Raw genomic sequence first — 27,003 nt, forward strand, 5'->3', positions numbered from 1 at the left:
CACAGATTATTATGCCAGGGATGTGTTTTCAGTGTCTCTCTCCTTCAATAGACTGAAGATTCTCTCGTGTCTGGAAGTGTCAGAACTACGAGGGGCGGGGCTTCAAAGACCTTTCACACTGGCCGCCATCATGTGGTAGAGGAAATCGCTTTGTTGATGATACTGGTAGTAGGGTCCTACATGTAGTATAAAAATTAGAGAATTCACGTCTTGAGCAGCCGATGCGCCAGCAGCTTGCACATTTTGTATACTTCACACGTACGTACGTGTGTAGGACGCAAAATTCGGGCAACCGAATGTCAACAAAAGAGGTTCTTATAGAAACCTCTTTGATGTCAACCGACCAGGAATTCTCCGGAAACTAGGCCACTGCATAGTGCGGGGCAAGTCAAGCGAATTGCAAAGCAAACGAAGCTAGACGACCTCTTCCCACCTCCCTGTATCGGTATCTATCCTAGCCTTTAGCCAATGCGGTCTGGGCTTACATCCCCTGTGTGTCTGAATCGAGACTAATTGCGATACAGCAACGAACACGGTCGGAGCAGGGAGGTGAACTTTTGTGTAAGAGTTCTGTGGTCGGAGGGGCCGCAGGCTGCTGTCACGCACACTGCGTTAGTCTATTTTCAGACACTGTTGAGAGGCAAACAGCGCGCGAGGCCTTGTCCCAAAGGCTATATCTATCCAGTCCGTGTGCTGTGTGTTTGTGTTCATACTGTTCTTTCATATGCAGACGTCATATAGCAGACGACGGTCTGTGGTTGTGTTGTAACATTCGGAGTGAGCAGCTATCTCTACCTGTGTCGTCAGTGACCCCTCAATTTTCATCTCTGCCACATGTAAACAAGCAAGCAGAACTGACTGTGTTTCTCAATACCGATACGATTACGTCGAGTAGCTAAGCGAAGCAGAAAATGGCGTTTCGCATGATAGAGTATGGCATTCACAGGACTGTTGGTCTAACTCTAACCCTCCGACGAGGTCCATGCCGGGGGCTGGCAGCGGTAAACTGCGCTAGGTCGTTCTCGGGAAGCAACAGACATTGTAACGATACAAAGACATCGTGAGTAGGACGTCTGTTGAATGCGAAATATTATATCATAAAAGCCTCTTCGTCATGTTCGAAAAGTACGGTATTACAGCTGTACTATTAAACCACTCGTGCGATAATCGTGATAATGTGACTGTTCTCTTATACAGGAGTCCTTCGGGACTTGCGATGTCTCGACCACGGAGGTACGATGATGGGATGATGTACCTTCTAACGTTAGACTATAGGCCTACGTACTATTTTAGGAGGTAGAGACATTAGATGCACGTGCACTTCTTGAAGTCGATTACCTCTCATCCTTGCCACCACCATGAATTCTAACGTTAGTTGTAGGCCCTATCAATCTTAAATTTGCGTAATTGCAACAATCACAAGTCGTAGAAAGCGTCCAGCACAAACACTTAACTTAATAATGACAGTCTAAGGTGTCTGTATCTGCATACTTTCATGCGAGTAGGACATAGGGCCCTATTATACACGATGGGGAAAAAGAGGGTTTTATCTGTGGGCGGATGGTCTACAAAATAGTACAACCACATGATACTACAAAATTATAAAATACATGTAACGTTAGTCCTATTTAATGAGTGTGTATGAGTGTTTATGGATCATTGAAAAAAAAAAAAGGTTTGATAAATGATTTGCAGCCATGAAGGCAATAGCATAGAGAGGTTTGTAATTGCAACACTAAACAAAAGTTATTCAAATTCATGAATTTCTTCCGTCGAGATGTTTTCATTGCAACTGATTAACAAATTACCCTACATCGACGTAAATACGCACTGAATTGATCAGTGTTTTTTTTTTTTTTTTTAGTAGTAGCCATGATAAAAAATCATGGGCGTACATACTCGAGCAGGATTCGAACCTACGACCTTCTGATCACTGGACAGGCGTCATCTCCACTAGACCACCGAGCTTGCGCCCGAGAGCGTTGGCTCTAATCCTTATAGCATGCAGCGGGTACTGCTTTGTTATTCAAATTCATGAATTTCTTCCGTCGAGATGTTTTCATTGCAACTGATTGACAAATTGCCCTACATCGACGTAAATAAGCACTGAATTGATCAGTGTTTTTTTTTTTTTTTTTTTTTTTTTTTTTTTTTTTTTTTTTTTTAGTAGTAGCCATGATCATGGGCGTACATTGTACATTCTCGAGCAGGATTCGAACCTACGACCTCCTGATCACCGGACAGGCGTCACTAGTGGAGATGACGCCTGTCCGGTGATCAGGAGGTCATAGGTTCGAATCCTGCTCTGCCCATGATTTTTTATCATGGCTACTACTATAAAAAAACAAAACAAAAAAAAAACACACTGATCAATTCAGTGCTTATTTACGTTGACGTAGGGCAATTTGTCAATCAGTTGCAATGTAAACAAAAGTTGATGTACCTTTCACTGCATGCGACCAGCTGCAAACATGAAGCCCAGTTTACCAGTGTACAAGGGAGTGCACCCCAGGTTTAAAGAGTGTGTACAGTTCTGGTCGAGGTGTAGATTTAGCTTTTAACATTTTGCGAGATATTCAGAAACCACTCTATGAGATGTCAAAGAGCATGCAGTTCTAAGGGGTATCAAAAGTTTATTCGATGAAAATCGGTTTTGAAATGGCTGAGATATCTAAAAACAAGGTGAAACAAAGAGATCCTAATAAAGTTGGGGCATGTCGCCTTTTATTATTAGCACTTTTTTTGATATCTCAGCCATTTTAAAACCAATTTTCATCAAATAAACGTTAAATCCTTCTTAAAATTACATGCTCTTTCATATTTCATAAGAGGCTTTTCATTATCTCACTTAGGAATGTTCAAAACATGAATCCCTACCTCAGCCAGTACTGTACAGTTCCTTTAAAGTATCTTCTACTTTAAAAGAGGAAACGTATCAGTTTCACATGATTGGTCATAATTTGGCCAATTGCAGTGTACTTTGCTTGCATACAGTGTATGTGAATATTATTTTTTGGACAAGTGTATCAAAACTGTAGAAGTTTTGAGACCTCTAAAAACATTCATGTGATACACTGATACAACTGAGCCAGTGAGCTAGTATGATTGTGTTCATTAATTGTCAGGTGTGCGTCGTCCCATGTGTGTGTAATTGTCATTGTGTGTCGTATGTTGTGCGCCATTGTCTTGCGTTGTGCATAAACTTTTAGTTTACATTTTCAGCTGCTTCTTGCAAACCCCATGATGGATTTTCACCAAACTTAGCTGGAAGCATCTCAATAAAGGGGATAGGATGAAATCGTTCAATCCAGGGGTGGCCATTGTGGGGGGGGGGGGGGGGGTGAGGGGATGAGGTGGACTTTGGGGCCTATATTTTCACATTTTCATCTTCTTGAAAAGACATGGTCAAAATTGTTTATTAAATTTGGCAGGCATTATCACCAGGGTAATGTCAGTTTATAAATTTATACAAATGGGCACCACGAACATGTATTCGCCCCCCCCTCCCCCCCCTCCCCCCCCCCCCCCACGCCCTTTGGGAACACATGATGCGAGGAGAATGTAAAAAACAAACAAACAAAGAAAGAGAATCCAACAAACAATGAACAAAGCAACTAACTGCAAAACTAGGAATACTGTAAGTAAATCTTATACATTGGTGAATGTACATAAATCCATCTGGGTGTTTTATGGTAGATGTACCTTGTGTTATCAGACATACAATAGTTGGTTCCCATGACGTGAGTAATCTTTGAAGTTTAGCTTTTAACTTTAACTTACGACACATACCTGCATTAGAAACATCTTGTGCATGCAACTAATGTGATTTCTGTCCTGGTCCTGTACCGAAGTTCGAGAGAGAGAGTGCGAAAACAAAGAGATGAAAGGAGATCGAGGCATTACTCGGTGTTTTCTGAATGCTCTTGTAGATAATGATGGACGTATACATCGTTGCTCAGTCATCCAGCCAATTGTGCATTGGTCAGTTTTAGTCTTCATCAGAATGATGAGTGCCATAATTTTCTGTTTATTCATATTCATTAATTGTCTCGACTATTCCATGCCAAGAATGATGAATCCCCTCTCAGAGTTTTCAGTGTGGATGATGCAGTTTAATAGCACTGCTGATCAAGCAGAGGAAAATCTGTATCACAAATTGTATCGCACAAAATGTTTTTTTTAAATATCTTATGATCCACAGAGCCACGTCAGGTAGCTTGAACAAGAGATGGAAAGACAAAGCAGAAACCTTGATTATTGGAGGAGGGGCTGTAGGTACAGCCATTGCCTACAGCCTGGCCAAGGCTGGTATGAAGGACGTGGTGCTGCTGGAAAAGACAGAACTCACTGCAGGATCAACTTGGCACGCTGTGAGTCGGTTCTACAAATGAATACATTTAATGCATACTGTAAACGTTCATATTTTCGCGCGATTAATTTTTCACGCTGAGCGGCTCAAAAACATATTCGTGGGTTGTTGAATTCGTGCTGCACGATTGTCAACCCATTTAAAATGTGCAGAGAAAATTGTGAAGATATTTTCGTGGGTTTTAGAATTTGTGTTAGCCAAGAGGAGTGCGAAATGTGAGAAAATTAATGCACCAAGAAAATTTGTGCATTTACAGTAGTATTAATATTTGGCTAGAGGGGAACCACACCATGAGTTCAAGGTTACCTTGATGGAAAGAGTAAGGCCATTGGATGAAAAATTAGGAAGCTGTGGGTGTTTTGTGATTCTTTATAAATTGTTGCAAACTAAATCATAATTTTCATATTTCACAAAGGCTGGTGTTATAATCATGATAATATTTGATCCATGATTTTATGAAGCATTCACTTTGTGTTGTGTAGTTGTTTATCATCATTGATGATAAACATTCTTACATTGTTACAAAGTTACATTATTACAAAGTTACATTGAACAAGGATTTGAGTGTTAAAGTTAGGCCTATCATTTCCCTGTTAGTGGTAGACACACACTGCCTGTATTCATAATGTCCGGTTTGTAATGATGGAAGGAGACATAGGCTCAGAGAGACTATAGGGCCACATTTCATGAAAGATGTTATTATAGCCACTCTCACTAAAATGGCAACTTCTCATAGCAACAGCCAATGAGGAAGCAAGATTCTTGTTGTTTCCATGACATTTACGATTGTACGAAGAGTTACTACATTTTATTATGTCAACTTTTTATGAAATGGGGTCCAGAATGGGGTCTTTGAATGACAGTAGAAGAAAATATTTTGTGAGGAAACTTTTTGCTGAAAAAAGAAAATATTCTGAAGTGATATTATGACTGACATTGAATATACCATGCATTTTTTAAAAGTCAGAAGTAGCTGCTGCAGTCAAATGAGCGATGTCACCCTCCAAAGTTCTTATGGACATTATATATCATATACCACTATGAATTATTCTACCAGCCTGAATGCGAAGTATATTTAAAACCTCACATAATGTATGGTGTATGGGCATTATATATCATATGCCACTACAAATCATTCTGCCAGCCTGAATGCAAATTACATTTAAAACCTCACATAAAAATGTGTTATATATGGAAATGATGGTGTGGGTATTGCTTCATAAGATTACTGTGTATTCTTACAAGGCCTCTCCATGTCTCAGTGCCCTCATATTGATCATTGTAGAATATCATAATGTATGATCATACAAGAATTTTTTATGTGTGACAGGGGTCATAAGTCTTTCCTTATCTGTGTATCCTCCGAAGGTGACAAAGTTAATTGCGCTTTTCTCAAACATTATCCTCCTGTTATTCTGCTCAAGGTACAGCTAGGACAAAGTTCATTGTTCAAGCATTCATTCAATGTTTTCATCATTTCTATGCCTCCGCCACGAAGTGGTGCCGGAGGCATTATGTTTTCGAGTTGTCCGTCCGTCCGTCCGTACGTCCGTACGTCTGTACGTACGTCCGTCCGCATTCGTTTACGCGATAACTTGAGTAATATTGACTGGAATTTTACCAAACTTGGTCCAAGTATAAAGTATGATGGGGCAATTAATTGATTAGATTTTGGGTGAAATCCGCAAAGGTCAAAGGTCAAAGGTCAAGGTCAAATCATTGAATTGTATCTGTTTACGCGATAACTCAAGACTGGATTCAGCAAATTTCACAAAAATTTGTCTGAGGATGATGTATGATGGGACAATTACTTGATTAGTTTTTGAGTGAAATTGGACAGAGGTCAAAGGTCAAAGATCAAGGTCAAATCCTAAAATTTATCTGTTTACGTGATAACTCAAAACTGGATGAAGCAGCTTTCACCAAACTTGGTCCAAGGATGATGTATGATGGGGCAATTAGTTGAGAAGATTTTAGTGACATTGGCAAGAGGTCAAAGGTCATAAGGTCAAGGTCAAATGCTAAAAACGTTGCTATTTCCCCCATATCCATGCAATGCCCGAAGGTATTATCTTGAAACTTAGTGTAGACATGTACTACTGCATAAAGATTCTCCAGAGAGAGTTTCATGTCATAAGGTCAAAGGTCAAAAGGTCAAAGGTTAGGTGAATATGTTACAATTTCACTTTTCTTGCAAATGGTTCAATGTATCTTCATGGAACTTGGTACATACACATGTACTGACTGGCAGGGATTTTCTAGGGAATGTAGGGGTCATGGGTCACTAATCAGGGGGTCAAAGGTCAAGGTCAACTCCTCAAAATTTTACTATTTCCCTCATATATACTAGTATATGCAATGCTTACATTATTATTTTTAAAACTAAAACTTGATATATACATGTATTCCCTAATGGAGATTCTCTGAGAAATTTCCAGCCAGAAGGTCAAAGGTCAAAGGTCAGGTTTAAATGCAAATATATATATATTATACTGTAATTACACTCTTTCTTCATACCTTGAAAATTACTCAATGCATAAACTTATAAAAGGGTAGGTCAGAAGTCAAGTAAAAATTCTCAATTCCCCAAATACAGGTACCTGCACTCTTAGACAATTATAGCAAATCTAGTTCAAGGAAAGTGAACATTCAAGATATTTCTGACAAACCTGTCATTTCAATATTTTGTTAGTTTTGTGAAACTGTCATAACACATTGTGAAGACATTGTACCATACACCTATTGGGAGAATCATGCATTATGGCGGAGGCATCAGTCGCCATAGCGACATTTCTAGTATTGTTATCTATTTTTATGCCTCCGCCACAAAGTGTCACTGGAGACATTATGTTTTCGGGTTGTCCGTCCGTCTGTCCTTCCGTCTGTAATCAATTTTATGGACAGCGTAACTAAAAAACTGTTAGAGGTATCCTAATGAAACTCGGTATGTATATGTATGAGTGGGTGAAGTTGTGCCTATCAACTTTTGGGCGCACATGCTCAAGATCAAAGGTCAAGGTCAAATGCTCAAAATTTCACTACTTCCCCCATATCTATGCAGGGCATGAAAGTATTTTCTTAGAAATTAGTGTATACATGAATTACCAAATAAAGATTCTCCAGAGAGAGTTTCGGGTCGTGAGGTCAAAGGTCAAGTGAAAATGTTAAAATTTCACTTTTTTCTCCATATCTCACAAATGGTTCGAGGTATCTTCATGGAACTTAGTATATATGTATGTACTGACAGCAGTGATTAGCTAGGGAATTTAGGGGTCATGGGTCAAAGATCAGGGGGTCAAATGTCAGGGTCAACTATTCAAAATTTTACCATATCCCTCTTATCTACGTATGCAATGCCTGCAAGATTTTTCTTGAAACTTAGTGTATGCATGTATTACCCAATAGAGATTCTCTTGGAAGTTTCTTTCCAAAAGGTCAAAGGTCAAGTGAAAGGGCTAAATTTCACTTCTTCTTTCAACTTATAAAGGGTCAAAAGTCAAGTAAAAATCCTCAAATCTCCAAATACCAGCACTCTTAGACAATATAGCCATTTATCCAATTCAACCTAGTTCAAGGAAAGTGAACATGCAACACATTTGTGACAAACCTGTCATTTTAATATTTTGTTAATTATGTGAAACTGTCATCACACATTGTCAAGACATTGTACTATGGACCTAGTAGGAGAACCATGCATGCAACCAGGCATACCAGTCGCCATAGAGTCATTTCTAGTATAGTCATGCAGCTATGTCATAATGATGTAACTTTTTGTGCCTCAGCACTAAAGGTTGCCAGAGACATTACCTTTTGGGGTTGTCCATCCATCCACCCCACAAATTGTTAAATCCTGATATCAGAAAAAAGCCATAAACATTCTTGAATGATGAATTTTTATGACTCCGCCTGAACAAGGAGGCATTATGTTTTCGGGTTGTCCGTCCGTCCGTTTAAGTATATTGAGTGGAGTTTTACCAAAGTTGGTCCAAGTATAAGGTATGATGGGGCAATTACTTGATTATTTTTTGTGTGAAATTGGCCAGAGGTCAAAGGTCAAGGTCAAATCATGAAATTGTAAACTTTTACGCGATAACTCAAGACTGGATTAAGCAAATTTCACCAAACTTTGTCCAAGAATGACTTATGATGGGGCAATTACTTGATTATTTTTGCGTGAAATCGGCCAGAGGTCAAAGGTCAAAGATCAAGGTAAATTCCTAAAATTTATCCATTTAAGCAATAACTCAAGACTGGATGAAACAAATTTTACCAAACTTTGTCCAAGGATGATGTATGATGAGGCAATTGATTAAGTAGTTTTTGAGTGAAATTGGCAAGAGGTCAAAGGTCAAAAGGCAAGGTCAAATGCTCAAAATTTCACTATTTCCTCCATATCCATGCAATGCCTGAAGGCATTTTCTTGAAACTTAGTATATACATGAACTACCAAATAAAGATTCTCCAGAGATAGTTTCAGGTCATGGGGTTCAAGGTCAAAAGTCAAAGGTCAGGTGAAAATGTTAAAATTTCACTTTTTTCTCCGTATCTCGCAAATGGTTCAAGGTATCTTCATGGAACTCGGTACATATGCATGTTCTGACTGGCAGGGATTATACTAGGGAATGTAGGGGTCATGGGTCAAAGGTCAGGGATCAAAGGTCAAGGTCACGTCCTCAAAATTTCACTAATTCCCTCAAAACACTTGCCCAAACATGAATTTTACGTGCCCGAAAAGAAAGTTGAAATATATAAGAAAATGATAGAGAAAATCACTTCAAAAGTCAAGGGCTAAATAAAACACAATCATTTGAATAAACAGCACATACATTGTAGTGCGAAGTAACAAACTTGGTTCAGTAGAGTATTGGTGTTGGATCGCATTGAGACTTCTTCATGTACAATTTGTATGTGTTGGGAAGTAATGGTGGCTTCAAAACATTTTGCTTGCCCAATTTCGGCAAGCATTCTTTCTCATTGTTCCAAAACACTTGCCCGACTTTGATTTTTACTTGCCCTGGGCAATCGGGCAAGTGCTTATGTAGCACCCTGTCATGAATTGAAAGTGGCAAGGTCAAAGGTCACTGTACTCTTACCAGTGCAAGGCCATGCCCATGAGCAGTTATTACTTCAGCAGGAAATGTCCAGTAATGAAATAAGTAAGTGGAGAGAGCAGACAAAACAGTTTGACAATTATTTGCTGGAACTTGACAATGGTGATAGCCTTACATAGTAGAATTTTGGCTTTTTAATTCAACTTTTGACCTTTGAAGTTTGACTCAATGGCCCAAAACTTTCCAAGAGAATCTTTATCTGGTAATATGTATGCACTAAGCTTCAAGGAAATACCTTCAGGCATCCGCATGGCATGGGGAAATAGTGAAATCTTGATATTATCAACCTTGACATTTGACCGTGACATTTGACCCCATGACCCTAGAAGTCCAAAGAGAAACACTGACAGGCAGTACATGCATATGTAATAAGTTTCATGAAATTTCATTGAGCCATTTTGGAAATATGGGGAAAACATTTTCACTTGACCTTTGACCTTTGACCCCGTGGCCCAAAACTTGTCCTAGAGAATCTTTATCAGATTGTGGAGGAAGACACTAAGTTTAAAAAAAAAACTTCGTCCACTCAAACATACATTTGCCAAGTTTCATTAGGATACCTAACGGTTTTTAAGCTACAGTGTCCACAAAATTATTATAATGGACAGACAATTCAAAAACATAATGCCTCCGTTGACAGTTTGTGGTGACGGCTAAAAAAAAAATAAATTACTTAATGAAAAAAAAAATAAATAATTAAATAATAAAAAGGATAAATGAATAAAACCTATTGTGTATCTTTCCTACCAAACTATCACTTACTAGACAATCTTAGCTGAATTGAAAGCTGGTTTATTGACGTATTTAACCTCAGATCGATGACTTTTGTTCCCTGAACTGGAGGAATTTACCCAGACTCTAATCCATGCATCTTCATCTCAAGTGTAAAGAAAATCTTGTCATTTTTTCATTCATTGTGTCATAGAGATTTGGGGCAGACTGATGGACAAATGGACAGTCAGAAAATGTAGCGCTGTTGACACCCTCTTGAAGGGCAAAAGGCATTGAAATTATGTAGAGCTTTGTCTGTCTGTTTGTTTGTTTTTTTTTTACAGCCCTACGTTATATATGTTGAACTTGTTGCGGAGATCTGAACATAGACTTTCAGCACACTGCAGTACATGCAATGATAATGGGAACAGACAATTGTCAAATTTGAAACTGATCAACAAATTGCCCTACATTGACATAAATAAGCACTGTTTTCATAGCAGCCATGACAAACAAAATCATTGGCATATAAGGTACTTGGACAGAATTTGAACCTATGACCTCCTGATCTCTGGAGAGACATCTTATCCACTAGACCAACTGAGCTTCTGCCCGACAGCTAGTGCTGGTTGAAATCATTGTAGTTAGCAGCAGGTACTGCGTAATTATTCAAATTACACATTATTGTCAATCCTTTCGTCGATGTAGGGCAATTTGTTAATCAGTCGCAGTAAGAACAACTGAAAGAAAGAAATCAATAATTTGAATAATTCCACAGTAGGGACCTACCCGCTGTACACTACACAGATTTAAACTGGTCAGCACTAGCTGTTGGGCAGAATCTTGGTGGTTTAGTGGATAAGATGCCTGTCCAGAGATCAGGAGGTCGTAGGTTCGAATCCTGTCTGAGTATGTATGCCCATGATTTCTTTTGTAATTGCTGCTACAAAAGCACTGATCAGTTCAGTGCTTGTTTATGTGGATGTAGGGCAATTTGTTGATTAGTTGCAATAAAAACATACCTCAACAGAAGAATTTCATAATGTGAAAAATTGTCAGATTTATTAGATATTTGATGGGTCAGAGTTCACAAGGGTTTTATTAAGATGAAATGTTTGACCGTAAAGCTTAATGGCAAAGAAGAGACAATTTGACACTGATTCAATGAGTGGTCCATCTCCAAAGGTTACTTCAGATACTATAATGCCTTTTGTTTTGTATTTATTGTTTTATTCACAGGCTGGACTCACCACAGCATTTAATGGTGTCATCAACATCAAGAAACTTCATTATGACAGTCTCCAGTTATTTAGCCAGCTGGAAGAAGAAACAGGACAGGTGAGAGGAAGGGGTATTGTTTATGCCTTGTTAGTGTAATGGACCATTCAATTTGCATGAATTTGTTTTTGTCAGATGGTGCGAAAATGGGCCAGCTTTCTGCCTTGCATATGAATATGTATTGTTATTGTTATTGTAAGTTAAACTGGAGCATAATACAAAACCAAAATTTTGAATTCCTTGGAAAATGAAGAAATGCGCACACAGACACTCCCTCACAAACATGGACTGTATATGCCGAATATTTTCTGAGGTTTTTATTTCCGTGAATTTTGCTATTCATGAAATTAAAGATGTGAAAATAATGACTCTGATCCCGATATGAATGTGATGCACACATATTTTTCCATTCAGTACAGTACCCCACGATCGCGAATTAAACCACTCGTGAAATGGTCGGGAAATCCCAATTCGCGAAAATGTAGACTTGCCAAATGTATGGTGTATATACAGTGCACTACATGCATTATGCATATGTGCACATGCATGAGTGCCTGCATGCACAGATGTGACAAAGCAACAATGAAATTAGCAACTAGAAGAGCACTCTGAGAGAGCAGACCTCCGCCAAGCTATCATGATTAAAATATAAGCATTTTTTAGGCAGTATCAACAACACAAACATAGAGATGTAGGGATCGTTACACAATACATTTGGTTAAAATCTGTTCATCCATTGTTGAGTTCTGAGGAGATTAAGCTTGTTTTATGTCCTGTGTGACCCCTTTGACCCTTGACCTCAAGACCCACATACAATTATTTTTTTCTTTAATATGAACACAGTATGCGAGTTTGATGAATATCCAACCATCTGTTCTTGAGTTATGGAGAGATTAAGTTTGTTCTATGTCTTGTACAATCTATGTCCTTTATGACCCCTTTGACCTTTGACCTCACGAGCCCCCAAAATGTAATTCTTTCTTACCTCCTTCTGAACACACCCTACAAGTTTGGTGAATATCCAGTGAAGGCATATCTGTTCTTGAGTTATTGGTAGGTTAGGCCCCTAAGCTTATTTTATAGCATTTATGACCCCTTTCACCTTTGACCCCATGACCCCAAATTAAGTTGTCTCTTCCTTGCTTCATTATAAACACACTCTAAGTTTGGTAAAAATCTGATCATCTTTGAGTTGTTGGGAGATTAAGCTTATCTTATGTCCTGTATGACCCTTTATGACTTTTAACCTCATGACCCCAAACTTCAATCTTTTTTATACCCCCGCCAAACGAAGTTTGAAGGGGGTATATAGGAATCAGCGGATGGTCGGGCGGTCGGGCGGTCGGTCGGGCGGTTGGTCGGGCGGGCGGTCGGGCGGGCGGTCGGGCGGTCGGTCGGGCGGTCGGTCGGGCGGTCGGTCGGGCGGTCGGTCGGGCGGTCGGTCCGTTGCAAATCTTGCGTCGCAAACTACTTCCTCAGTTTTCAACCGATTCCCATAAAACTTGGCACAGATGTGTGCCTTGGGTTGTAGATGTGCAAGACGTATTTTTTGACAGTACCCAAAAGTACGTTGCCATGGTAACGGCATATTATGGGCAAAAATGGGTACAAATCTTGCGTCGCGAACTCCTCCCACATTTTTTGATCAATTTTTATGAAATTAGGTACAGATGTTCATCTGAATATGTTAATGTGCAAGACACATATTTCCGCAGTGGCAAAAAGTGCGTTGCCATGGTAACGGCATGTTATTGGTAAAATATAGGGCAAAATGCTTAATGGCAAAACTGCTTCATCAGTGTTCTTCCAATTCTCATGGAATTCATATTGAATGTTTGTCTTAGGATATAGGTCAGCATGACACATTTCTTGACAGTAACAAAAAGTATGTTGCCATGGTAACAGCTCACATATTATGAGCCAAAATGATGGAAAATTTTGTGTTGCAAACTACTTCCTCAGTTTTTGCCCAATTTCCATGAAACTTGGTACAGATGTGTGCCTTTGGTTGTAGATGTGCAAGACGCATTTTTTGACAGTACCCGAAAGTACGTTGCCATGGTAACGGCATATTAATGGCAGAAGATCAAGGAAAGATCTTGCGGATTTAACTACTTCCTCAATTTTTTGACCAAAGCTTATGAAATGTGGCACACACCTTGATCTTGGTGGGAAGATGTGGAAGTCATATTTTTCGGACGTGTCGGAAGCTGCGTTGCCATGGTAACGGCATATAAATGGCAGAAGATCAAGGAAAGATCTTGCGGATTGAACTACTTCCTCTGTATTCGACTGAAGCTCATGAAATGTGGCACACACTTTGGTCTTGGTGGGAAGATGTGCAAGACATATTTTTTGGACGTGTCGGAAGCTGCGTTGCCATGGTAACGGCATATTAATGGCGGAAGATCAAGGAAAGATCTTGTGGATTGAACTACTTCCTCAGTTTTTGACAAAAGCTTATGAAATGTGGCGCACACAATAGTCTTGGTGGGAAGATGTGCAAGACATATTTTTCGGACGTGTCGGAAGCTGCGTTGCCATGGTAACGGCATTTAAATGGCAGAAGATCAAGGAAAGATCATTCCTTGGGTAAGACTGTCGTCACTGGGCGGGGGTATTAATCACCTTAAGTGATATTTCTAGTTTCTTACCTCATTGTTAATACACCCTGCAAATTTTGTGAAAATTTTTTTCATCCATTTGTGTATCTTGTATCAAACAGACAAATGGATAAACAGACAAACAGACACACAAACACACAGAACTGAAAACATACCTCCGCCAGTCTTTTCATGCGTATGCGCTCTTTTATTTAACAATGAGAACAAAAGACAAATTCAACGCAATATGAAATGCAAATTAATTTTTAAAAATCAACATACAGATGATCTCTATAATGTCTCTGCAGGCCTCCAAAGATAAAGAAAGGCAAAAAGTAATGGAGGAAAATTAAGAATCTTTTGTCAAATCCATATTCAAAAGACATAAGAGAAGAAGCAATAGTAACAAAACAAAAAAAAATTTAAAATGTTATTCCAAATTAAGAAAAGAACAAAAGCAGTTGTGTTCACTCATGCATAAAGTTTCTCTTTGTATAAACCTACCAGGTTGATAGCCAATTAAGTACTGTATACGCCATATATTTCGCGAGTCCAAATTTTCGCGAATCGAGAATTCTCGACGATTTTGCGAGTGGTTAAATTGGCGATCGTGGAGTCCTGTACTGAACGGAGAAATGTACACACGTACGTCACATCCACATCGGGATCAGAGTCAATATTTTCGTGTGTCTTTAATTTCGCAAATAGCACCTGACTCGCGAAATTTGCGAAAATAAAAACATTGCGAAATATTCGGCGTATACAGTAAACTTTCATATGGTATATGACACGATGATTTTTATCAAAATCTTCTATGAAAAATATGACCTGGGAAAAGTATTTATTTTCTTTCTTTTTTTTTCGCTGAGTGTATGTACAACTACCTTATGAATAGTTGCAGGTTATTGTAAGAGATTTATTTCACATAATTTGTATAATTTTCCTCCTCTTGTTGTGTTTTGAATGTGGTGAGAGCAGGCAGTTGGATTCCACACTCCCGGCAGCATCCGCATTCTCGAGACACCTACACGAATGGATGAGGCACAGTACCAGCTGACCAGACAGCACTGGAACCAAGCCTACATGGCACTGCTCACTCCAGAAGAAGTCCTGGAGAAATGCCCCATCATCAACATTGACAAAGTGAGTGGCAGCTGCCTCTTTTGAACCATAACCCATCATTTTCCCAAACCTGATTTTCTGTGGATTGGTGTGGTATTATCATTCATAGTAAGTGTTTTAGGAGGTGGAAGAACAAATTTAATTCATTTTTGCTGTTAGTGCATAATTTTGTTGTTCTTGTTGTTGCTGAAGAATTAAAAAAAAAAACTTCTGAATTTGTAACTTTCCACCTGATTCTATCTAAGTTTGATCATTCTGTAAGTGGGGTCATATACGATGATCCCACAGCATCTCCCTTTCTCATTTAAAAAAAAAAAAATTGTGTAATGTTACTTTATTGGTTTGATCAATTGTACATTTTAAGGGCCTACACACACACACACACACATTTATATGATTATATTATATTATATACTGGTATACGTGTAATTTCTCTATTCCTGTTTCGGCACTAAACTCACTCCTGAAAAAAGAGGAGCAGGCATGTTTGTTTGTTGTTTGGTTGTTTTTTTTTCACATGTGATATCTATTGCTAGTAACACTTGGGTATATGCCATATTGCTTCTGGTTCTCATGGATTTGCTGCAAATAAGCTTGCGTGTGGATAGGTTGTGTTACACCCCGTGTTTGCGAGTTGAGGTTATATTCCTTTGTATGCTCCTTGATGTTGATTCAAGCTGCTTCTTGGCTGCATTTTTAACTACACTGGCATATGAAGGACCTAGCTGCACCATTTCCCCACTTGGCTGTGGCTGATGTTCACCATTATCAGTTCCCTAGTTCTGGCTGGCCTGGGGACTTGGTGCAGGCTGATAATCATACTAGCTAGGTTAACTAGGAGGCTGCAGGAATTTCCTTTTCCTCCCCCAGATCTGCCCGATGTCTGTCTCGACCATCAAGTATGGTTGGCCCTACCTTCTGCATGCATACTCAATTGGTCCGGTCTTATTTTCTCAAAGGACTTATAGGGTTAGGGTTGTATGAGGTTTTAGATTTAGTTTGATGTGAAGATTAGGATTAGGGTAAGGGTTATATTTGTGGGTAGGTTTTATGTTTGGTTTGGAGAAGTTGACCAACCATAAAATGTGTGTCAATATTTGACTCTAACCCAAATTTTTATTCAGGTCCTTTATGCAGCAGAACCCTTAGTCTCTCTAGCTCCAGACCTTGTTTTAGCAAAGACATATCTACATTGCCATCAATGATCTTTGATAGGGTCTTTTTTCCCTTCATGTGATTGATGTGATTCATGTTGTTCACTTAATTCATTCATTGTGTTGCCCATGAAAAGGGCTGTAAGTCCCATTTCCAACTGATATCTTTTTAGACAAAAGTGGCATTCGATTGATGTTTAACCTGTTGAGGACGAGTTTCGAGTTTACTCGGGCAAATGTCTATGGGAAATGCATGTTGTAGCAAATTCAGTCCGTCCTCAACGGGTTAAGGGCAATTTTCCTGCTCCGCATCATGTTTGCATGTATTAGCATGCATTCTCCTTTTACAGGTATATAAAGATCCCTCCATCAAAGAGCCTTATATTGGATTTGGGTGGGTGAAGTTTTGGTTGACAATTATTTTTCATCTCACAGAATGGCTGGAATTACAGAATATTGCATGTTGTGCCTGTGTCAATGTAGCATTCCATACTTCAAAAGTTATTCATCAGCCCTTTGCATATATAGCAGAGCTGCAGCAACATTCACTAGCCATCTTTTATTGCCTTCTTCTTCCCATCTCTAGGTACTTGGAGGACTCCATACAATTGACGAGGGTCACATCGACCCATACTCTCTGACCCAAGCATTTGCCATCGGAGCCCGCAAGTATGGAGCAGACATCTACATGCCTGCAGATGTGACGGGGTTGGAGCAGCGTGCTGATGGGACGTGGAATGTGACCACCAAACAAGGAACCATACATGCGCAGAGGGTTGTCAATGCTGCAGGTTAATTTAAAATACTGTATAAGTGGTTATTTTTTGCGAATTTCGCCAATCACAGTTGTATCGCGAATTTAACAACACACGAAAATGTCGCCATACACTAGAGTAACAATGCATGCAAGATAGCGTTGGTGTCAATTCGCAAAAAAAAACAACATCTCACGAAAATGTCTTTAGTGTGACCTTCTAATTTGTGAAAATATCTGTACGGGAAGATAACAGCTAATGCAGTATCCCCCTCATTCGGAATGTTAGTGTATGTAGCCTCTAAAATCTTGTGTAGGCCTATCATTCTCATGGTCTGGTTCCTAGGTATATGTCATTATTAATATGGCTGGAGTGAAAACAAACAGCTTCTTCTTCTTCTTCTTCTTCTCCTTCTTCTTCTTCTTCTTCTTCTTCTTTTTCTTCTTCTTCTTCTTCTTCTTCTTCTTCTGTTTAATGTGACACCGTAGTCGTACATTGGCAAGATGTAGGTCACTACTCAAGACCTATTGGGAGAATAATGCAATATATGATGGAGGTATACAAGTCACCATAGCAACATTTCTAGCCTCCCCGATATAAAGCTTTTGTCTCGACACGGTGAGTTCTTATTGTAATGTCTTTGGTGCTGTCCAAGCACCTTCCTTGTGCAAACTACTGGTATGCCTCCTCTGTGTGACTTCCAGTAGATTTCTCTTTTCTGTCTTTTTCTTCTTTTCTTTAGCAGTCCGTGTGATCTTTGGTCTACTCTTTCACATTTAATACCATATTGATTGTCTATTTTTCAACAAATCTGTTGCGAATGCTCATACTCTTTATCATGTTGCATCTTTTTCCTAAGGATTTTGGGCCAAGGAGGTTGCTCAGATGGTAGGCCTTGAAATACCAGTGATTTCGGTCCACCATCAATACATGGTGACGTCCACCATCCCAGAGGTGGCCGCCCTGAAGCAGGAGATTCCTGTCATGCGTGACTTGGAGGGGTCGTACTACATGCGCATGGAGCGTGACGGGTTGCTGTGTGGACCCTACGAGAAGGCACACAAGATGGTCAGGCAAGATGACTGGGCAGTCAACGGCGTCCCTCCAGGTTAGTGCCCCGTTCTTTGGAGAGCCGTGCTTTGCTCAGATTTTGTGGCACGTTTGCCTTGGGATGAGCCCAGGGACCTGTTTCACTACTATAAGCTCTAAAATCAGTCCCAGGTTGAAGTCAGCTGATCTTAGGGACAATTCTGGGATCAGTCAGTCCCTGGAAGCAAAGAACTCTTTCACAATTTGAAACCAATTTGGAACAATATCTTGTGCCCATCTTGCCACATTCTAGAATACATCTTGGATATCTGCATTTCCTTCCCAGCTAGATCTGGACCCTGTTCCATAAAGCTGTTCATAGAGTTATGCACGACTTTATGAGCGACTTAAATATGACAAGCCAAGTGGGCTTCCCAATCATTGTTCTTTTCAATAGCTAAAGTTGAAATTTTCAGATGATAATGATTATTCTTACATGTTAACACACATTTTTAGTTGAAAGTGTATTTTTGCCCTAATGTAGATGAAATATTGACATTCAGTCATCCAAAAAATGGGCACACATATTGGCCCTTCATATTTCAGCTGTTTGTAAAGTCATTCGTATCGTTGCAAATAGCTTTATGAAACAGGGCCCTAATCTGAATCTGTCCCAATTGTGGGTTCATTATTTGGCTGGATATAGTTCCCATTTTAGTGAAACAGGGCCAAGCATTCTTAGCATTTCTCAAATTTTGCCCATGCATGTATAGTAAGGATGCATTTACAGTTGAGATTAGCCATCTTGACTCACCTTCACATTGAGATGGCCTCATCAGATTTAATTACAAGTGTAAGATGAGAATGATACGGGACGTGACCACAAAAGGCACTCAACCTTTGATTAATAGGATGTTCAGACATAAAAATTTAGACCAAAACGGTATAACTATACAATTAATTTATATGTTTGAATGCTGACTAACAAAACAACATATAACAAAGTGACGTGTTAACAAAATAATGGTAAGAGCATCGTTTTGAACAAGAACTTGTAACGAATCAGCATTCCATCATGTATATTATGTGCATCTGAATGTATGGCGTCAATAGAATGGTATAACTAGGTGAGGCTTAATGTGAGTGTGCGTGCAAGGTGACGCTAGACCTCTTATTAGCAGCAACGTCCTGACCATAACATGCGCAGTGAGAAACGGCGCATCTACATGATGTTTTCCAGAGTGGTTGTGATTAGCATTTGAACAGTCTGTTGGTTGGTTATACAGTGATTCTTTATACGATGTTTCTTTGTCAAGTTTTTGTATAAACTGGTTTGCATCGTAACAGGGAGTAAGACAGGACAAGACTATAATATGTAATGACAACAGTCTCATACGAGTTGCTGGCTGGCCATTTATCAGCTCCTGAGTTGGTGCTCTACTTAAGCTCAATGTCAACATGGTATAGGTCAACATGGCTTAAAAGTATGAAGAAAGAGAGAATTAAGTTAGTTGATAATAGATAGTAGCAGGCATTGTCTCATTTAAGCATCTAGGCGCCCAGCTCTCTCTCTCCCCCCCCCCCCCCCACCTTTCTGCAATTTCTTCCACTGCCTTGCAACAAGCAAGCTACTTACATTCACAGTTTTCTACACTTTTCCCTCGGTTTCTGATAAATTTTGAAACCACATCTACAGGGGTTTGGACCTAGTGTAAAATCGGAAATTTTGGCATGAGAAATTGTTCATACTTGACTGAATTTTGTGTGTTTTTAATTTTGCAGAAATAAAACATAAGATACTGTTGATTGACAGCAACCAAAAAATTAAATTTCTTTGTTTTTGCACTATTGTGTCGCATGAAATGTGCAAGAATGTCCACTTTTACACCATGTACAGGAGGTAAATGACAATAGCCTATCTTTCTAAATCCAAATGTGGATGTGGCAATGCAATTGCTTATGTGTTTTTCAATCGGTAAAGTTATACTTTTTTTTGTTGTTGAAAGGCCATTACTGTTTTCAGCAATGTTTAACCCTAGTCTGACTGGGGGGGGGGGGGGGGGGTCAAATTGACCCCCCCTTGACATTTTGCGCTACGATTCCGCAATGCACAAAGATTTTGCGCGTCGTTTCATGAGTTTTTTCATTGAAGTCTCTCGCATATTTTGAGACCAAATTTATGACGTCCGGGTACACCGTTCTGAAGTTATGTAATGTTTTGCATATGCCTGTCAACACGAAAACAGCTCAAATTCATTAAATCGTGTGCAAATCCAATGCGAATTGTGTTTTTTTGTTAAATTGATATAGATTAGATTATTTCAACTTTTAACCATTGAAATTAATCAATTGTAATGTAGATAAGCTTGAAAAAGTGCCTGCAATAAATTTTGGCAAAAAAACAATAGAAAATAAAAGGTCGAAAAAACAGTAAAATACATAAGAAAGTAACAAAACAAAAAACAAAAGAAACTAATTTTGATTGTGCTATTTTTTTTTTGCATGAAAATTGTTGGATGTGTCTTGAGGAACTCTGACACAAAAATTTAGCAATCCTTCAGTCTTTTTAATGGAGTTATAGGTGAAAATATGATTTCATGCGTAAACTTGCCTGATTAATTCACTAAAAATAAAAAGCCAATATTTTTACATTGTATGACCATGTAATCTTGTAGTTGACATCCAGCTCTATCTTCAGGCAAAATTTTGCGGCGATCGCGCAATCGGCGGCTGAGATCTGAAGGGAGGGGTTCAAATTGACCCCCCCGTAAAAACTTGGTTTCAAATAGCCCAGTTAAGATAGGGTTAAGCCATTTTGCAAATTGGTTTATAAAACAAAATTAACCCGTTGAGGACGAGTCCCGAGTATACTCGGGCAGATGTCTATGGGAAATGCGTCCTCAACGGGTTAAGCATACCTCTAATTTCATTTGTCGTGGAACACAAATTTCCAAGCCATTTCCACCATCAGATCATTAAAAAAAGAACAGAAATATATTAAGATATCTCAAAATATGTATCCAGGAGATTACATGTAACAAAATAGATGAATTAGAAATTAAGGAAATACATTGCAACAACAACAACAACAACAACAACAGCAACAAAATTTTCACACCATCCTTTCTCACATGTAAATGCAATCAATTACAAAATTTCATGCACATAGAGGAAACTGTGTGCAATATCCAAAAGTTAGGGGCAGGGGCAGGTGGTTAAGCCTGAGGAAATATTTCCAGAATGTCTCTGTATATAGTGTTACTCTACTGTCTTTAATATTATGGCACAAGGAAGCATGTAACAATTCATTAAATTCTCTAGTACTAGTATCAAAGTTTCTCAGGTTGGATTTGGTGTGTTTTACATGGAAAAGTGCACATTACTATGACTTTTCCATTCATACTGACATATGTGACCCGCTACAACAAAATGATCCTAAAGTCGGGTGAGGTCGATTATTTGAAAATTGTATGACAAAATTCCCTGATCTTTCTGCTTTAAATTGATATATAACACATCTTATGACAATAATCGGCTGCGGAGATATCGATGTTTAAAAGAGAGCATGTCGAGACGTATGGGAAATCACTGTTTCGAGAAAAGCGCCCTAAAAGTTTTCCTTGCAACGCAATCGCGATCAAGGGACACGCAAGTCAGTTTTCACCTCCGGACAATAGAAGGTAAACCCTAGCAACCCGCGAAATGCTCATTCAAGCACAGCGTCGGCGATCTCCTCACCGACCAATCAGTGACCAGGATGCCAGGAGAAGTGGCTCGGCATAGCGCACCCCGCCCGCACGCACCAGTCGACTTGGCAGTGTGCGAGCTTCACGCTTCGGTTAGCGGCAAGCAGCAAACTGACCAATGAGATCACTCCGGTCGTTGTTAGGGGCGGAGCGTATCTGTGGTGCTCAATCCAAATTTTCGAACCGGTTTCTGCTTGGTTGAAACGCCAAAAACATGGCCCAGAAAAACGCTATTTTTTGGTCTTTCCTTTCATCATTTTGCTTCAAAATTTCGACAGATGATAGAAGACATGTCAGACTCCAATAATATGTCAAAATCAGAAAATCACAAGTTTTGACCAATTATGATGCTCTGACTTCAAACTCGATTTTCACAGCTTCGACCGTGCGCGACTTTAGGACCTTTTTGTTGTAGCGGGTCACATATGTTCAGGGTAATATTATTACTCATCCTTTCTGAAAAAGGGAAGTCATGTGCTTTTTCTTAATGCTAGAAAATGAAAACATGTTGAATTTTTTATATAGTTCTTTAAATCATTGCCCTTCAATGACTCACAAGCTGTTGTGGTTTTCTATCCCGGCAATGGCAGCACCAAAAATTTTAAAAATTCATAATGTTTGAACAGATTGTCTGATTTCCTTCAAACATTACTGAAATGTTCTCCTAATATTGCTGCATTCACTCAATACCCATATATATCTGGGTGTTATTACTCTTTAACCAAAGGTAGGGTGTGTGTGTACTCAAAGTTTTCTTATCATTCTAATTTCCACTTAACTGTACTGTTACCAAACTGGAGCAGTCTTTGTCTACATGTGTAACAGCTCACTGTACTTTGTTTAATCTCCCTTATCTGTTCGGGCCTGCCTTTAATAAAGGACAAGCTCATCAAGGGTCATTCTTTTCAGGAGCATATAACAGCTATGCTCGGTGACTTTGGTTCCGCACAATACAAATATTCAAGCGGCAGGGTGCTGCATTAGCACAACACAATGGAAGAAGAGCAAAGTAAATGGAGCATTAAGGCAGTGAGGGACCCTGGATGAATAAACATTTCCTTCCTTGGTAATAAATTTGGTGTAAAGATCAGGGCTGGGTCAATGTACAGTGTGACTGCTGCTTGAAGGCTTGGATGAAGCATACATCCTTTTGATAGTTTGCTGTCCGAATAGTTTGGCATAATTAAAATATGAAATGTTAACCCATTGAGCATGAGCTGATTCTGCTGTAACATATAGACACCTGCCTGAGGAATTATGGATAAATTCCTGAATGTCAGAAGTCGCGAAAATATGGACAAAAATGTCATTTTCTCACCATAACTTCAGCGAAGAATTTTCAATGATGTGATGTGTTGGGAAGTATTGACGGACAAAGCCAGTGGTTGACATGACAATGGAAAAGCGTCAAAGGTTATTTGACCAAGGACATCACCATCAGCCTTTAACTTCAGCAAGGCATGTTCGTGATAGTGTAATTTGGTAGGAAGGAAAAAAAAATTATGAATAGTTATTCACAGAATTTGGCAGGGTGACAGATATGAGGTATTTCAAAGTTCGGCATGTAAATGGATCTGTGCTATGTTGTTTTGCGGGTTACAGTTTTTGCAATGAAAGTGCAATGATAAATAGCATTATTTGGTTGATTGATTTAAATTGCATTTGAAAATTCTATGCATAAAGAGGATTAAAGTTTTTGCGGTCAATTGCTACGGTCAAAAATTAGTGATCTTCAGTAAAATGAATATGAAGAGCCTTGCTACTTCTGGCAGAATATAGTGACTGCACAAGAAGGTGGAGGCATCCCAGCTTGTTGAACATCAGTGTCAAAATGCTGTTCTTTTCCTTGTATGGTTTTATTGCCATTCCCTTGAGTTTTTGCGTTTTCAAGGAAATCTTCACCTTTCGTCTCTTGATCTGCTACGGGAATTGATGGAAGTAGTATTTACTAGGTGAAAACAGAATGGACTTTAATTCATGCTGAGCATGACTAATAAAGTAACTTAATGTGTTTCTGCCAGCAATGCATAGAGTTAGAGGTACATCAGTTTTATCTGCAGCACATGACTTCCGAAAAATGACTACATGTGTTAGGAAAGAAAAAGGTCGTTGCCTTTCATATTCACTGCAAAACAAGTCACTGGTACTTCCTGTGAAAGAACACAAAAACAAACACACAACCCTTTTATCTTTAAGGGATGGCTTTCAACAATAGTTTAGTCATTGATAGGGTATAACAAGATAATGTTAAAGCTCTGATTATTTTTTTTTTTTGTAATCATTTTATATTGTGTGCATTTTTAAACGCCCGCCACACGTAGTGTGAAGGGGGTATATAGAAATCACCGTGATGTTGGTCGTTCGGGCGGGCTGTTGCAAAATCATGCGTCGCGAACTCCTCCTACAGTTTTGAAGCAATTTAAATAAAACTTAGGGTAAATGATGATATTGAGGTATAGATGTCCAAGACATGTTTTTTGTGTTTGTCGGACAATGCGTTGCCATGGTAACCATAATTTTACCAAAACCTTGTGGATTGAATAACTTATCCATAGTATTTAAGCAATCGATTTCAAAATTGGTATCTATGATGATCTATAGGTGTAGTTATGCAAGTCACTTTGTGTTTGTACTTGACAAAGCGTTGCCATGGTAACCGCATGTTTTCTTCAAAATTTTGTGGAGTGAACAACTTCCACAGTTTTGAAGCAATTGAAATCAAATTTGGTAGGCATTATGGCCTTGAGGCATAGATGTGGAACACATAATTTTTGTGTTTGTCGGACAAAGCGTTGCCATGGTAACCATAATTTTACCAAAACCTTGTGGATTGAATAACTTCCACATCATTCAAGCAATTAAGGTCAAATTTAGTATGATGATCAGGAGGTGTAGTTATGCAAGACACCAATGTGTTAATATAAGAAAAATGTGTTGCCATGGTAACCACTCATTTTTGTATCAAATTGAACCATTTAATCTATGAAGGTAAAATTTGGTGTGTATGATGCTCTTTAAGTGTAGATTTGCAAAATGTCCTTTGTATTTGTATCGGACAATGCGTTACCATGGTAACGGCATTTTTTTTTTAAATCCTGTGGACTGAACTTCTTCCACAGTTTTCAAGCAATTGAAACCAAATTTGGTGGGCATTATGGCCCTGAGGTATAGATGTGGAACACATAATTTTTGTGTTTGTCACACAAACCATTGCCATGGTAACCACAATTTTACCAAAACCTTGCAGATCGAATAACTTTTCCATCATTCAAGCAATTAAAGTCAAATTTAGTATGTATCATGATCTAGAAGTGTAGTTTTGCAAGACACCAATGTGTTAAGTTTGAGGAAAATGCGTTGCCATGGTAACCACTCACTTTTTATCAAAATAAACCATTCAAGCTATGAAGGCCAAATTTGGTGTGTATGATAGTCTTTAAGTGTAGTGATGCTGGGGGAAAGCATGTTACATTTGCTGTAAGTTTTATACTCAGTGTCAACTCTGTAATTGTACAGTAAACTAAAATTATTCTGTTTCCAATTCGACAAGTGCACAAACTTGGTATTAACATCATTGCCCTCATGACATCGCATACTATAAAGCAACACTAGGGGCGAGGGTATTAATCACCTTCAGTGATAATTCTAGTTTTCCATCTCAAGCATTTCAGAGAAATGGGTGAAATTATGACCATGTTGTGAAACATGCACAGTGATAAACATAAATGACACCATGCGTGTGGTGACAGCAAGATGTGAACATGTCATTCATTGTTAGTGAAGGTGACATAAATGTGCAGTGTAGCTCCTTCCTTTAACACTCAATGCTGGTGTGTAACACTGATCATTACAGCTGCAACCAGAGTGGAATAAAGGTAGTTAAACAAACAGATTTTCTGTATATCATTTTTATAACTTCATCGCTGCTGTAAAGCAATCTGTCATTGTGCAGGCATAACTATTTAGCGCACAGGCCGCTTTAGATTGTGCAAACAGTGAACAGTGACATACTTCATGCAGAAAATTAGTGAACAGTGACGTACTTCATGCAGAAAATTAGACTTTGAGGTTGACTTTTTCTGCCAAACACCTACTGTATGTAAATCAATGTGTTGATAAAATATCTCTTTTTGATTTCAGCTGAGAAACTAATAGGAGGTGAAGTATCGTTATCATGGATATCATGGGTTGTTGAGACTCCAGACATTGACCAGGAGTGTATATATATAGCATGAACCCTTTGTTTGTGTAATCTTTATACAAGTGATATACAGAACACTACAAGGCGTGCGAGCTGGTTCAAAGTGATTGGTAAATATGATTTGTTGCTTGTCAGTGCCCCAGGTCTTATTATTTGACGAGTCAGCAGTTTTAAACAAGCCTCCCCATTAATGTGCTGATTCAGCAAAATGGAAGGAAACGTGGAGTGGTTGGGCCTGGTTTCTGTTACCGGTAGTCTTTACTCTCCAGTTCCTGATACATGTAGCTCCCCCCCCCCCCCCAAAAAAAAAAAGAAAAGAAAAGAAAAAAGCGGGGGGTGGGGGGGGGGGGTGGTTGGGAAGTCAGTGTGAAGCTTAGAACCACTGTCACCGGGGCTGAGACATGCAGTAGGGCAGAGTATGATTACACATATCTTATTATTTCCTAATACGATACAGCTAGTTCATTTGTAACCTTGCAGCGCTCTTGTTAAATATTTTTTATTACACAAGGCTGCTTTACTGTATACACTGAATATTTTATGAGGTTTTTATTTTCGCGAATTTCGTGAGTCAGTTGCTATTCGTGAAATTAAAGACACGCGAAAATACTGACTCTGATCCAGATGTGAATGTGAGTGTACGCGTGTACACTTCTCCGTTCAGTACAGGACTCCACGATCGCGAATTTAAGCACTCGCGAAATCGTCGGGAATTCCCAGTTCGCGAAAATTCAGACTAGCGAAATATATGGCACATACAGTATTTTCAGGGTAGCTAGTGTCGTGTGATCTAATTTTTTTGACCAGGTCCTCCCTATGCCAGCATTTACATAGTCCATGTATTGCTCACAAATTAATCAAAGGAAAGCTAAGCCCAAATGTAAATGTTGATTGAATGAAAGCAGCAGTATTAGTAGAACACAA

At 39.0% G+C, this 27,003-nt stretch overlaps 1 protein-coding gene across 1 annotated transcript in view; it reads left to right on the forward strand.

Annotated features, from left to right (window-relative positions):
* Positions 1-758: 758 nt before the first annotated feature.
* LOC140230445 (dimethylglycine dehydrogenase, mitochondrial-like) overlaps positions 759-27,003 on the forward strand; it is a 49,075-nt gene continuing 22,830 nt past the window's right edge. The window contains exons 1-6 of the mRNA XM_072310600.1: positions 759-1,060; positions 4,202-4,370; positions 11,431-11,529; positions 15,051-15,215; positions 16,935-17,139; positions 17,963-18,211. Coding sequence (XP_072166701.1) covers positions 912-1,060; positions 4,202-4,370; positions 11,431-11,529; positions 15,051-15,215; positions 16,935-17,139; positions 17,963-18,211 — 1,036 coding nt within the window. The 5' untranslated portion in view covers positions 759-911. The remainder of the gene's footprint in view (positions 1,061-4,201; positions 4,371-11,430; positions 11,530-15,050; positions 15,216-16,934; positions 17,140-17,962; positions 18,212-27,003) is intronic.

Source organism: Diadema setosum, chromosome 7 (genome assembly GCF_964275005.1).
Source record: "Diadema setosum chromosome 7, eeDiaSeto1, whole genome shotgun sequence".
Lineage (NCBI taxonomy): Eukaryota > Metazoa > Echinodermata > Echinoidea > Diadematoida > Diadematidae > Diadema > Diadema setosum.